At 33.0% G+C, this 15131-nt stretch overlaps 2 protein-coding genes across 2 annotated transcripts; one reads left to right on the top strand and one right to left on the bottom strand.

Moving 5' to 3' along the window:
• Nucleotides 1–1259: 1259 nt before the first annotated feature.
• LOC122591728 (auxin-responsive protein SAUR71-like) lies at nucleotides 1260–1616 on the top strand. The gene has a single exon (XM_043763975.1). It carries the CDS (start codon nucleotides 1260–1262, stop codon nucleotides 1614–1616), a length of 357 nt encoding a protein of 118 aa, XP_043619910.1.
• Nucleotides 1617–2350: 734 nt separating this feature from the next.
• LOC122592792 (protein STICHEL-like) lies at nucleotides 2351–10127 on the bottom strand. The gene is made up of 6 exons (XM_043765106.1): nucleotides 7712–10127; nucleotides 7101–7320; nucleotides 5212–5739; nucleotides 3614–4157; nucleotides 3017–3089; nucleotides 2351–2685 (listed from the first exon to the last, which is right to left on the bottom strand). Exons 1-6 carry the CDS (start codon nucleotides 9953–9955, stop codon nucleotides 2584–2586), a joined length of 3711 nt encoding a protein of 1236 aa, XP_043621041.1. The 5' UTR covers nucleotides 9956–10127; the 3' UTR covers nucleotides 2351–2583.
• Nucleotides 10128–15131: the final 5004 nt, after the last annotated feature.

Consider the following 15131-nt stretch of genomic DNA (forward strand, 5'->3'; position numbering starts at 1 on the left):
CCCTTTAATTCTCTTTTCTTTAAAATGACCAACAAACTTTGGTTTTTCTATTGCCACTAACCTATAGTGAGCTTCGGTTTTCTTTGCCACTAACTTCTAATGTGTCTTCTTTAATTCACGTATTAGTATGTTAATTTCATTTATTATTAGTATGTTAATTTCATTTATTATCTCCAGCCAACATCCATTCTGTGTGTAAGCATGTTTTTACTAAAGTTTTTTTCTTGGTCATGTTAATAAAAGTTATAACTATTCCTTTTGTCAAAATGTATTGCCTTTGAATATTTGGTCTTTCTTTTTCAAACACATATAATAGAGTTTTATGCATGAGGATAGAAAAAAATCGTTCCCGTGGCAACGCGTGGGAATAAAAATCTAGTTCATCAATAAGTCATTTAACTGTTGATATTAAAATAATTAAAAGATAATGCTAATTATAAAATAGATAATAATAATAATAACAAAAGACATGTTTCTGGTGCAAACGACAGCTTCTTTCATAGAAACGAGCATGATATCAGCGCAATGCGGCGACGATGACAATGAGAGTGATGTGGTGGCATCGACGGATGGTAACGGCGGCGGCGATCGTTGATGGTGGCAGATGCGTTTAGGTATCTGATCTAAATAGTATTTGATTTAAAAGAGTAGTGAATATTTTTTATATAATAGTATAGATACGTCATACATTATTAGATGGAATAAGCATAAAATGTCAAGGGCAATTCTGATAATTCAAAGACAAAAATTACTAAAAATGGAAAAAGGGCATTTTATTTTAAAGGGAGTAAAGATATAAAACGGTCTTTTTCATATACATATAAAACGGCTTTTTTCATGATGGTTGAAACGAATATATAAAAAATAATAGCTAAAGTAAAATAATATTTTTGACAATAACAGGAGTTATAATATAATGTTATGTAAGGTCATGCCACTCGAATGAACGAGGTACTACCCTGTTCAGGTGTCAACCTATTTTCTTTTTCCAACATATATATATATTCTATAAAATCCTTTCCATTTTTCACACACCAATATTACAAATGTCCATCATAGCAATAGAAACACAACCATGTTTTGATTTAGCCTACGATAGAGGATATATAATTCAACTTTTCTAATTCTATTTACATTACAAATCCCATCAATAGAATCTCTTTACTTTGTATATTTTTTTAGACGAATGTACGGTGTAAAAGTAGCATACAAGTTCATTATCAAGTACGTGTGTGTGTGTGTGTACGTACGTGAATATAATGGAATCAGTCAAGCGCGATAATGCAAAGAAGAACTTTCTTGCCAAGACATGGAAAAGGTGTCGATCTTTCAGACATCACAAGAAAGACGGCGTTACTGGTAGCTTGATGAAAAGCAAATCATGGGGTAGTATTGGAGAGGACATGGAAAAGACACCCGAAGGTTTCTTTCCTGTCTACGTTGGACCAGATAAACAACGGTTTGCTATTAAGACAAAATGTGTTAACCATCCGTCGTTCATTATGCTTCTAGAGGATGCAGAATCTGAATATAGTATACACTTTGATGGTCCAATTATGCTTCCGTGTGATGTGGATCTCTTCTGTAATGTGTTAGCGGAGATTAATGGAGGCTAATTAAAGATGTGGCGCCGCCACTTGTATGGAGCTTTTCGTTTGAACCGTGAACCCCGTTTACTCAAGTGGGAAATGACGTACAGTGCACATCAGAGAGGTAAAGGACAGGGTATGGTTCTTATGAAGTTTTAAGACTTCCGAGCTTGATTAATCAAGATGTGAACTAATTACAACTTACAAGCTTCTTCTTGTAATTGTGTCTGGTTTGATTCCTAAGTCATTTGAATAAACATTACTAAGTACTACATTAGTCTACTAGCTAGTATGCACGGATGAAATTGGAAAGCAATTAATTTTGGTTTCCGAATTGCATATCACATATATCACATATTCACATCACAATATATACACATATTACTTTGTTTTACAAACACTAAGCTAATTATTTAATAAAAATAAATAAATAAGATATCCCTCAATCCGTCACAAAAAGCTTGCATTTCAAATTTATTCATCGAGTTGCGGCTTCTTTTTACTTTGACTAATGAGAAATGTAGTCGATTAATGATCTCTCATAATCTCACTATTTGATTGCATCAAGTGTAATAATCATATTATTAGGAAGTTTTTAGAGAGTATATATCATTTCCATTTCCCAAATTGCTCATTGATGCTCTAGTTTTGATTAAATTTGTTAATTTAAAATTCTTTGACATACATTTGCCAAGAACTGGAATAAATAGATAGAAATATACATAAAAAAATTTCACTATTACTATAAAGTATCACGAAAATGCCAGTAATTGTGTGTAAATTGTAATTGTAAATGTAAATTGATAGGGAAGGGAAGAAAGAATAATCCCTCTTCACCTTTATTTCTCCCAGGAAAAAAATTGGACAAATGCAGAAATCCAGTTGTTGAAAAAAAGAAAAACTTTACAAGTACCTCCCGTTACAGCTACAAGAACAATAAATTAGAAAATATTAAAAATATAAACGACGACGACGAAATTTTTAGTTTTTACTATCACCTTCTAGGTCTATGCTCTGTCCTTCCTGACTTCCCACACTCTCCGAACAATGAAAACTTAGCACCTCTGCGTGGACCAACTGGGGTTCCGGGTTTCATCTGTTTACAACATATGACGGTTACCGATGTTTATTGGTTACAAAGAGAATTGGTGCACTCTACCGGGGGCAACTTCAACCTTGTGATGTACAGGCTACTACACGACACAGGTAAAGATTTTGATTTTTTAATTATAAAAAGAAAAGAAAAAGGTTGTATCATTATTGTGAGAATAGTTTATAATCATTTTTGAACATGTAAACTATTTGAAAAGAAAATAAAAATAGACAGCACATATGTTAGAACCCCAGCAGCTCATTTTGCCACCAAAAGTGCACCCATTCTACTTCCTTTAAAGATCTTTATTGCGGAGAGTTTTTCAAAAGTTTACCTTCCCCCTGCGGTTCTGCCTGGGTTTATTCCAGCAGAAACAACCACCACCTCCAGTTCCAGACTCGTATCCCCTATATAAGAAAAACCAAAGAATTTTAACAATCTTCGCATAAGTTGTATTGACTCATGTGTATGCTATCCAAATCAAATTGATAATGCAAAAAGAAAAAGGCCAAACTGCACCTGAAATGAATTTACTTTCAATAAAAAAAAAAAGAAAGAAAGAAAGAAAACACTAACACAAACTTTCAGAGGTGAACATATTAAGGGCCAACGTTACAAGAATTGCAGTAGACTAAACTATCATCAGAAAACACTAACACAAACTTCTTAAGAAATATAGCAAACCTCATTCACTAGTGCTTGAAAAGTGAAGGGTGCATGGGTGAGACCAATAAGGCATCGCTAAAAATTAATAGTGACATTGATGAGGCCAAAGGACCCACTTTTTTAGACGCTACTTAGCCCAAGTGACCCGCCCGTCTTGCTACCTCTACTATGAAAAGTATATTCCCTAAAGTTAAAATCAACTCAAAGTACATTCCTGGCACATGCAATTTTTCAAATTAAAAGAGCAAGATTGTTGACGACTCACATGCTTTCTTTGCTGTACTTAGCAGCTAATTTGCTATCATGCAGCAAACTTGGTGATATATTATGTTCCTTTGAAAGGGTCTTCCCATCATTCATCTTCAAAAGATTGAGTTCGCGAGTCAGCTCATCTTCCCATTGCTGCTGTGATGTCTCCATTGATGCCATTTGACCACTTCCATCTTGTGGTAAGACTTGGTTCCTCTCAGGTTTCAATCGATTTAATGATCCAGGAGTGCCTTTTTCTGCAGTTTGTAACCATGCAGTTTCTAACCTTTGCTCATGTATAATTGATTCTATTCTTTGAACTGGATTTCCTACTTTTCTCCCTTTTGTATCATTCATTGATGTTTCTTGTGTCAAACCATTTGTTGGTGCAACTGGTTCTCCTGTTTTCAGAGTAGTCCCATCATCAGATTGTAATACGATTCTAACTTCTATATTGCGATGAAGTACAATCTCAAATGAGTTTGTAATACTGCTAAGAAACCGTTCAGCCCTGCTTTTGATATCTTTATCTCGAAAGACAATATAAGCAACAAGAACACCTGCAAGATGAATATATTAAGCCTAATTACATTGCACAAAGGACAGAGAAACCATCATTTATGAGATTACTATTGTGATGGTAAAAGTATACTTAATATAACCATAAATGTTTAACTTAATACAGTATCATATATAAGTTTTAGATAAAGACAAGTTTTGCAGATCAACATCATCCGTTTTTGCTAGCGCAAAAAAATATAATTGTTGACATGCTACCAAATCTTGCCCCCTCTAATATAGTCCTACATGACTAGTTTACAGATAAATCAGGCCATATGGGTTTTAACTAGCCCATAATCTATTCATATTCTTATAACATTCTAATCTATTTAGTCAACGTTAGATATTTATTGTAATATTAAAATATTTATAATCAGATGTACCATACTAGTTGCTTATAATTTGATGAAAATGGACAATACCACAAGAGAATGTCTGTAGGTAACCAGTTGACCTGTAGTACAAAATTACCCATGTTGACATGTTACCGGATTCACTCAAAGCATCCATTTTCCCAACTCTAAAAAAGTATAAACCAATGTTTGGGAGCTCTCTACTCCCTCGTTGCTTTTTTAGTTACTTTCTGGGTTGTCCACATGTGTGGGGGACATGGTATGAGAAGGTATCAGATGCTAAATCCGCCTTATCTAGTACTTTGTTGCTTACTCACATACTCATCTGATGGACTGCTCATAGGTAACTGATCAGAATGTAATAACTGAACATCCATCAAAGATGAACATGATATCCAAATACGAAGACCTGACAACTTCAGCCCCTTTATGAATGGGTTTCAACCCAGTATGGTTTTATCTCATTATGGGTTAATGGTCAAAAATTTCTCAGACTAGTATTGAAGACTGAATTAATGTAAATTATTATGAGTAATAACTTTTGCAATCATATTAACACCCTAATTATCCGTAATAAACTTTGCACAAAAAAACTTTCAGGTCAACCCAACGTTACAAGACTACTTTTGACCCGTTACCCACCCATCTCTACCATCTAATTTGCTACCAATAACTAAAGTGCATGAAGACAGATGATTACCTCTATCTTCAGATATAGAAACAAGGTTCCCGTGAGTATGTAGCAGCTGCCTCAGAGTTTTAGAATGGCATTTATCAATGCAACGGACCCATATATCATCCAATATGTTTGCATTGCTACGTTTTGGTATACTATTTCCAACAATGACATCATTATGCAACACAGATGGGCCATCCCCATTCAAGATTTGCCTCATTGGTAGCAATGCATCTTCTGGGCTGGTTGATTTTCTATAATTGGGTTTAGGGGGGTACGTAGGAGTAGACTTTTGGGGTGTATACTGAGAATCCGTCTTCTGTTTTTGGAAATAAATATCTTTAAAAGTAGCAGATGGGTCATCATCAGTTGTTCTAGAGCTTTGTCTTCTACTGCTTCCTGAAGGAGTAGGGTCTGCTGATGGGACGGAGCCAAGCTGCAAAAGGGTTGCTGTGAACCAAGTTGATCGTTCACTAGATAGCCTCAATTGTTTCTCAGACTCGGAAAGAAGTTTCAACGCCTGCTTTAATCTCTCCAGTTCAGATTCAGTTACTGGAAAATATTGCAAACATCCATATTCATAATTAGCAAAAAAGAAATATATTAATTGGTCAATGTAAAAAAGTTAAAATGGTATGTGAGTGAACAAACATAACCATCATCAATCTAGTCTAATAAAAGTCGAGTTATCTAACTTGTAGCTGCAAATTTTCTCCAAAAATGTGGTATACACACACACACAAAAAAAAAATATTAGAGATGGCAAAAAGGGGCTGCTTGGGTAATAAGTCAAATCAGGTAAAACTTGGTACAGGCGAAACAGGTTAGGTCGTATTGAGTTGTTGACCAAAAACACTTTATGTGCCCCTAGACTAAATTTATCATTATAGTTGGTATGCTAAATAACTGAATATGATTACCAAAATCACATTATTTCACTAAAATCTAATTTTTGGAACAAATATTTTTCTGGTAAAAAAAACAATCTGACCAATTTTTTTTTTACCAATTTTAACCCTTTTCAAGTTACCTATTTAACCTGTTAGATATAAAATTAACCCGCAATGGCCCACAATTATATAGATGGCTCAATTTTGCCAACTCTTTGATCAAGTGATGACCAAGGACAAAGTCCTCGATCAAGAAAATCATGGCATTGACTTTTAAATTAACAAAAGCAGGCATGGTGAAGATCACATATTGAACAAGATCTCAGGTAATTTTAGAAAAACTTGTCAGTAACTGATACTACCGTCATTATTCTTGAAGTCTGTTGTGCTGCCAAAAATACACAGCATATGACTCCAATTTCATTGATATGTATCAAATTATCAAGAGCTATTTTATAACACACTCAATCATTTTTTGCACTTATACCAAAATGCATAATGATCTATGGCCGTGGATATTTGGCCATTGAAAAATATGCATGCGTATATGTATGTGAAAGATTAAGAAAGGACACATGTATAGAGCATACTTAAAAGAGATCATTATAAATAATGAGTGGCAGTTCAGGAGACAACACTTTTGTAGATAGTCATATATGATATCAAATCGAAGGGGAGATATGTACCAAGAGAAATGAGCAAAACTCGTCTCATTTTTTTGTTTAAACCCTAAAGTTGAGTCTTAATAAATGTTTTATCTCATGATAGTGTTTGGATATTCAATAGCGTTCCTTTACCTATGGATTTATAATTTGGTTTAAGCATGACCTTATACACCCAATAATTTTTATCAAATATATGATCAAGCAATCATTTGCCAATGCATTATAGGTACTACTTATTATTGAACACATATGTTGCTACCATACTATTGGAACAGGACCAGCAAGACCGAGGCATATGCAATACTGTATAAAAGCTCTTGACATTAAACTTTCTAAATAAGAAAAGTTGAGAACTTACAGCTTCTACCATCAAATATCGAGTCGCCGTATCTGGTATCAACAACTTGATACGTTCCAGCAATAATATCCATAATAAGTGTAGCCATTTGAGACATCAAAACCATAGGGTCAACTCCCAGATCCATTAGTTCTCTGGCTCTTTTTACTGTTTCTGCTGTGTTTGATGACATTGCTAACTCCAAAAGTTCGAGTAATTTATCATCCGACACAACTCCCATCTACAGTTAGAACTCCAAAGAGTTATAAAAGCAAACGGAAGACTCTAAAACATCCACCGTGTCTATAATCAGAGTTGGCAATTTTGACAGATTTCTTATGTTATCTATAGCAGGTCAAGCAAGTAAATCAAATAAATACACAAAAACACTAGTCAACAATGGAACCTGCTGGAAGTCACTAAAAGTGCACTTCCTTTTATACATAAAAAATTTCTGAGCTAGATTTGTAGTGAAATAATAAAGTTTGTACAACAGTTAGTTATAAAACTAAACTTTATAAAATTGGACAAAACCTGTTTTTCATGTATACAACCCCCAGATCCGCCCATTTTGCCACATCCATTTACTATAGAAGATGAGGAAAACTGGTAGTTCAGGAAAGGAAACTCACAAGTTCATTCACCAGATCAGAAGTGATCCTTTTTCCTAATAAACTCAACTGATCCAACATAGTTTCTGCATCCCGAAGTGAACCCTCTACATTCAGAGCAATCAGATCTAAAGCATCTGATTCAACATCCAAATTCTCCTCTTCTGAAATTTTCCTTAACCTGTTAACTATGTCACTATCTTTAATTTTACTGAAAATATACTTTTGGCACCTCGACAAAACAGCACGTGGCACATTATCCAGATCAGTAGTTATAAAGATGAACACAACACTTGGTGGTGGTTGCTCAAGAATCTTCTGGAATGCCAACCATAACTTAGATGGTAATAAGTGACATTCATCAATAACATAAACCTCGTGCCTTATAAAGGTTGACGTAGAAGGACCTATTTGAAGTTTCTTCATTAAAATCCTAACTTTATCAATCCCCTTCTGATTGGACCCGTCCATTTCAGTAATGACCCGACTCTTTCCTGATATAAATTCAGCACACTCCTTGCAAATCCCACAAGGTCTCGTGTCTCCAGAGGCAAGACAATTTAAGGCTGCAGCAAAAATCCTAGCAGTTGATGTTTTCCCAGTTCCACGGGGACCTTGGAATAAATAAATAGGCGCAATTCTTCCCCTAATTATGGAATTCACAAGGGACTGGACAGCAACATTTTGACCGACTATATCTTCAAAGAACACGGGCTTATACTTATAGCTAAAACAATTGCTATTATCAACAGATGAAGGAGAACCCCCTTCCAATTCCCCATTTAGAGCTACGAGTTCCAACCCCTCTTGACTTTTGTAACTCGTTGACCATCTCCTTCCATCTAATCGACTCGAAGCTTCTAAATCGATCTCACCATAGTTAGTTGAAAGCTCATCATCTGTCCCAACAGAAGAACGGTCTATGCTATCAGCACCATTTGTTAGCAACGGAATGTGGGATGTCTTGTGGGGAAACCTCTTCTTCTTATAAGCACCCACAGATGATGCATGTCGTCGCCCATGATAATTGGTTTGGCTCCCACATAACATGCTGCTCCCTTTTCGTCTTAACGTATCAGAAAACGATGGAGAGTAACAACTACCACAACCACCTCGTTTCGGGGTACTTCTCTTAGAGGATGACCAGTAACAAGGAATCCCACATCCCCCACGACCCGGTAAACCCAACTGATCATCATCGTCGTCGTCATCATCCATTCCTTCATCCCCATCAAGAAAAGATCCCGTCGTCGCATCCCATGACCCAACTGTACTTGGATTCTTAACCCAATATTTATTAAACGAACTTGTGGACAATGCCGGTGTGCTATAACAATAAGACGAATCATCTTTCCTACTACCACCTTTCAACAACTTAGACGACTTAATCCTAGACAACAACGGCGACGTCACCGAATTCCTGTTCACAACCAAATCATCCGCCTTAACATCATCATACTGTTCAACCATATTCAACTGTCTCTGCAGTTGAAGTTTCAAAGCAGCAGTAGACGAATGCGACGAATGCCCCATTTTCTTCTGCTTCTTCTTCATCAACGACGCTCTCCTAACCTGTGGCGTCGTATTAACATTTCCCGCATCTTTACAACTACCAAACATCTTACCATACTTATGATCCTCACCACCCGTATCACTTCTCAAATCACCGTCGTTTCTCGCATCACTTAGACTATCATCAACACTCTCGTGCCCATCACCTATTCCGTCATCTACGTTACTTCTTTCTTGATAATTCCTCGACCCCCCATTAACCGAAACACTCCTCTCACTCTCGGATCTCTGCGTTTTCCAATTATACAAAAACACCTTCTTCTCTTTCCTCCTATTCCCAACATTATTCCCAACATTATTTCCGACATTATTATTATTACTACTACCACTAACATTAACATTAACATTAACATCAACACCTACATTGTCATTTCCAATAATATTATTATAATCATCACTAATATTTAAACCATTTCTATTATCATTATCATTTCTACTACTACTACTAGTAAAAACAATATTATTATTATTATCATTTATATTATTATTATAATAATGATGATTATAATGATTAATATTATTATTACTAACAGAGTTTGAAGAAGAAGCAACTAAGGCCATGGATCTAGACGAACTGAGAGGCGACCGCCAAGACGACGTCGTTCCAGGATCTCGAAGAGCTCGAGCTCCTTTCGCTTTCCGAATCTGAGTTAACTCTTTCTTCAGATGCATATCAACTCCACCACCAGACATTTTTCCAATGCTCTACTGCAGATCTCACAGATTCACTTACTACATATACTTACAAATATATGTATCTATATATGTATGTGTATATAAATTAGGGTTTTAATTGAAATGTGTTTCGAATTGGGGAGGGAAAATAAGATTTTTTTTTTGTTTTTGGTTACATTGAAATTGAAGAAAAAAGGCAGTGAGAAGTGTGTATGTGTGTAATAAAAAGGTTGTAGTTTTTTTTGGTTTCTTTGTTTTGTTTTTAAATTAAATAAATAAAAACATAATACTAGTCATTTAGTTGTGTTTCTAAAATGATTCCTCCGGATTTACCTCGCTTTTTGTCTGGCTGTTTTGTTTTTTTTTTACTTTGTGAAAAAATGATTATTATGAGTATCTAATTTTAATGTTGCCAAATTTTCTCTTTTATGGTAGCCTCCATAAATATCTTTATTTTTTTCTTTCTAATCATTAATGTTAGTAAATGAAATGGGTCATGTTTTTTTGAATTTGTGTTTGGAGGCTTGTTAACTACTCTTCATATGTGATGTTATATGTTTGTTAGCTTAATTGAAAGTGACTTATATAATGTCATAACTTTTAACTTTAATCCATTCATATAAACATATGTTAGTTATAAGTGATGATCGTCACAACCCTTTATTTATCATTATGTGGTTGTCAACTATAGAACCATGTTCAATGATTCATGAATCAAAATTTTGCTTCTTACAATCAAAATTATTATGTTCATTGGATAATGGACATATATAAGTAACAATTATTGGTTTATCCAAATAATTTTGAAAATTTCCCTTGTCATCTTTCTTTTTGTAGAAACGTACTATTCAACTGATTGGATTTTTCATTTTGAACGACTTGGGTGGAGTTTTGTTCCTTTGAAAGGTTAGAGGACAAAATGTTAGAGTCGTTAACAAGTTCAGTTTCAAATCGAAAAGTTAATACTATCTAATTATAACTTCACTAGCGAAAAAACTCACATTAAAATTTTGAACTCTATCTGTAAAAATAATATATTATAGATATTACACATTTTAATACCAATCGATGTTATTGTAACTCTATAAAAAGTTTAAAAAATTGTAATTTAAATTTAATGTTTATAAGATGTAAGTTGATATATTAAAAAAAGAGTTAGCCTGATGGCAAGGAAAATATTTAGTAACTTTAAGGTCTCAAGTTCAATTCCCATTGACACAAAAAACAATTCCTTTAAGGTATCTGTTACCGGTGAAATCTAGACCCACATGTGAAGTTCTAAAGGCGTGGGTTCAATCCTTTGAGGTGCTCAGATCATGTAGAGATTAAGATGGAGGTATTGTATCGACATCATATGTCATAAGGGGGTGAATCGAATCCAATTATGATACTAAGGCTAGGGTTCCCCACATTATCCTTCTTCTTTTTAGATATAAGTTGAAATTGGTATGAACAAAATAAAATACATATTTGAGTGGCTTATAAATAAATTTTATAATTGGATGCCTTAGAAGAAAAATCCAATATTTGGTAACCTCCTCTTTTTATTTAAAGAAATAATTGTATACGAGTATTTTTTTTGTTTTTATTTGAACGTTGTACTATATGTGTTTTGCGTGTGTGAGAAATAAATTTGATAAATAATCTCTTTTAAACAATAAGATAATTTTTCTCATATCAATATATTTTATCTTAGTTAGCCTTTTTTTTTTAAGTTATTGACTTGACCTTTGTCAAAAAAAAAATAAAATTTTGAAGTTATTTAATCAAGATCACTATTATATTTTTTTTTACCATTTAATCAAAATAATTATAAAAAAAACGAATTTTCATAAACGTAACGATAAACCTTTTTTTTAAAGAAAAGTTCATGACTTCAAAATTTATAAATAAGCATCAATACTAATTAGTTGTTTCAAAGTTATAAAGCATGGCGTTACACTATCCCTGTATTTAAGCAAAATAAAGAGTATATCTACCAATTTACTAAAACAAAATTGAGATATCTTATGATCGATAAGTGATGTTTTATTTAAATCACACATATTCCTTTAAAGTTATATTCAAGAATCCAACCTTTTAAATACCTTAATTAAATTATTAAAACTTCTAATTAATTAATATAGTAATAGAAATTCCTAATATAATTAAAAATCTTATGTTAAATTTCTTTTAATATGTATATTTATTGTTATCATAAGTATCTATTGTTAGTCTCATAATAAGATTTAAAGTTTAATTAGTTAAACAAACTCTTAAGTGTGTTTTAACAATAAAAATTAATATAATCAATTATTTAAAGCAAAAGACAGTCAACTGAAATTAAAAAAGAAAGTTAACATAAGAGAATTTAAAGATAAATGAACTTAGTTTTAAGTTTAAAATATAACTTGAAGATACGACAAATGTTCATCAGCAATTTTACCCGATAGTTACTGATGAACAAGTAGCATGAGACTTAGAAGAATATGAGAATACAACATTCTTTTAAGAACAATGTTGATTCATCAAGACATCAACAAGTGCTCATGAACGCAGACAAAGAGTTTTTATCTTTAGGATAAGACAAAAAGAACATAAAGGAATGAGACGCATTGTCAGAACATGCATTTGTCAAATCAGTCTTTGATTAGTGACTTTCACTCACCCCGAAGTGAATCTTTGTTTATAAAAGAAAGTCAATAATTAAATAAAAGTGTTCGTTCAATTGTTTCACGAAGAATAATGTTTTTGTAACTTTGTGTTTTTCGAACATTGTTTTTAAGAACTCTCTTTATCATGTTGTCAACAGTGTTTGGTATCTTATCAAACATAATACATAGTGAAGAGTATTTTAAGATTAGAATTAGTCTTTGAACCATTTTATTTTATTTTATTCTTTGTAATTCTTTGATTATTCATAATAAAAAATTCATTGAAAATTAACCTTCTGCTATAATTTTAATTATGATGTTAATTAAGTATTCTAGTTGCCCACTAAACGATCAGGACTAATGTTTTTTTTTTAAAAAGGTGTGGATCATTCGCTCGTAACAGGAGATCTAGTTTACGTTGTTTTAACCGCGTCCGCGCTAGAGAGCCCCCTCACCCTCAATACCTAGTAGGAGGAAAAACTCCCAACTAAACCGCCCGAAGACACGTCAATTGAGATAACACTCTGTCTCATCTGCATGACTCAAACCTGCTTCACTGGAAGACTTTATTTTCACCGGTATTTATAATTTATAACATATTGTTATTATTCGTATATATAAAAATAATACTTATTCATCATAATCCATAAAACCTGTTAGAAATAATAATATATGTGTAATAACTTATGATATAACATTGCTTTTTATTGAGTTATTCATTATCTACTAACTTAATTAAATGTGGTTGAGGTTTTAAAATGACACAAAATATGTTTAATTTTCAATACTTTCGGTTAACACTGCATTCTTGAGTTTTTATTAAAAGAAAAGAAAAGAGAAGATTGGATAGGGGAGGAAAGGATAAAAGATTACATTTAAAAAAGTCATTCCCAAGTTTGAAAGGAAACTAAAAGAAACCCGCCTGCAACCACTCCCTTCCGCCTGCAACCACTCCCTTCCACCTGCAACCACTACTTGCAACCCCCCTTCCCTGCAATAACCACCTGCAACCGCCACCTGCAACCACCTAAAACCGCCACCTGCAACCACCGCCTGAAACCACCACCTGCAACCACCGCCTAAAACCACCACCTGCAACCATCCCTTGCCTGAAACAGCCACCTGCAACCACCCCTTCCACCTGTAATTACCCTTCCACTTTCTTTTCCATCCAAATCAGGCCAAAATGGCCAGAAAACTTTTGGAGGAAAAAACCCTGATTTTTCCTTCCTTCCACTTTCTTTTCTCTTGAAAAAAAAAATTCAAGAATGCAAAAAAGTAAAAATTTATATCTTTCCCTTTATTTTTCTTTTAAAAAAAAAACTCAAGAATGAAGTCTGAGTGAATTATAAGATAAGGTGGCTCATTTTTCTTTTTCTTTGTTTTTTTTTTTTAATTTAATTATCTTTCTGAGTTTGTGCTTAGCTTAGATTGACTTTGGATGTTATATCATGCTTAGTTGATTGATAGCGACTAAAGTACCATTACTTTATTCTGCATATTAAATTAATGAGTCAATCAAGCAGCCCGTCCTCTAGTTGATAAATCCGCTTAATTCATCTTCTCAATAATCCTTCTAATTCATAGAATCATGACGTGTAAATTCAATGGATGAGATGAGAAAAGAGAATAAATAGATTACATATGTCAAAATTTAAATTAATTAGGAGAATTATTAGGCTAAAGTTTAAAAAGATCTATCATTTCCCTACCAGTAAAAGTATTACATAAATGGGATTCTAAATCTCAAGGATGCAAAGGGTGCGATACCACAGGAACCACAAACACCACTTTGCATACGTTTATATGAAACTTGAAGCTGGTGTGATAATACAGAGACCAAAAATACAATTTGTTTTACAAACAATTTTAAAAGTAAGGATGACCAATATAATTTCAAAATAATACAAATGACCGGTAAAATTTATTAAAAACTAGTAAACCAAAAGCAAATTCGCCTAATCTCTCTATATAACTAAGAGATGGTAGTTTTTTTTCCTAGGCGACGCCTTTCTTTTCATGTCAAGTAATCTTTTTGCTTCGGTGAATTTTTATTTTTTTTTTGTAATTTTAATGTTATTTTAGATATATTTACATTTAATTAAATATATATTTTTTAGTGTTCATGTGACACTTCATTTGCCACGTCATCATTTTTCTACGTGGACATTTGTTTTATTTTTATTTTTATCAGTTTTAAATAGTAAATAAAAAAGTCAAATACGAGATTTGAACTCATGACCTCTAACTTTTTATATTATGCACAAACCACTTAATTTAACTTAATATTTGTTTATTTTTTGTAAAACCACGACAGATATTAAGTGATTATTAAAACTAAGTAAAAGACATTGATAATCTCGATATTTATAACTTGTCTCTTTCTATTTTCTTTTGTATTTAATTATCTTTAGACATGTAATCTAATATAATATAATATAAAACTAGATTATATTGATAACTTTATCCAACATTTTAAAATTCGGTTATATTATCAATGTTAAATTATATATTTACTTTATCAATTTCACACACATTTTTTTGATATTTATTTTTATATT

This window comes from Erigeron canadensis, chromosome 3 (genome assembly GCF_010389155.1).
Source record: "Erigeron canadensis isolate Cc75 chromosome 3, C_canadensis_v1, whole genome shotgun sequence".
Taxonomy (NCBI): Eukaryota; Viridiplantae; Streptophyta; class Magnoliopsida; order Asterales; family Asteraceae; genus Erigeron; species Erigeron canadensis.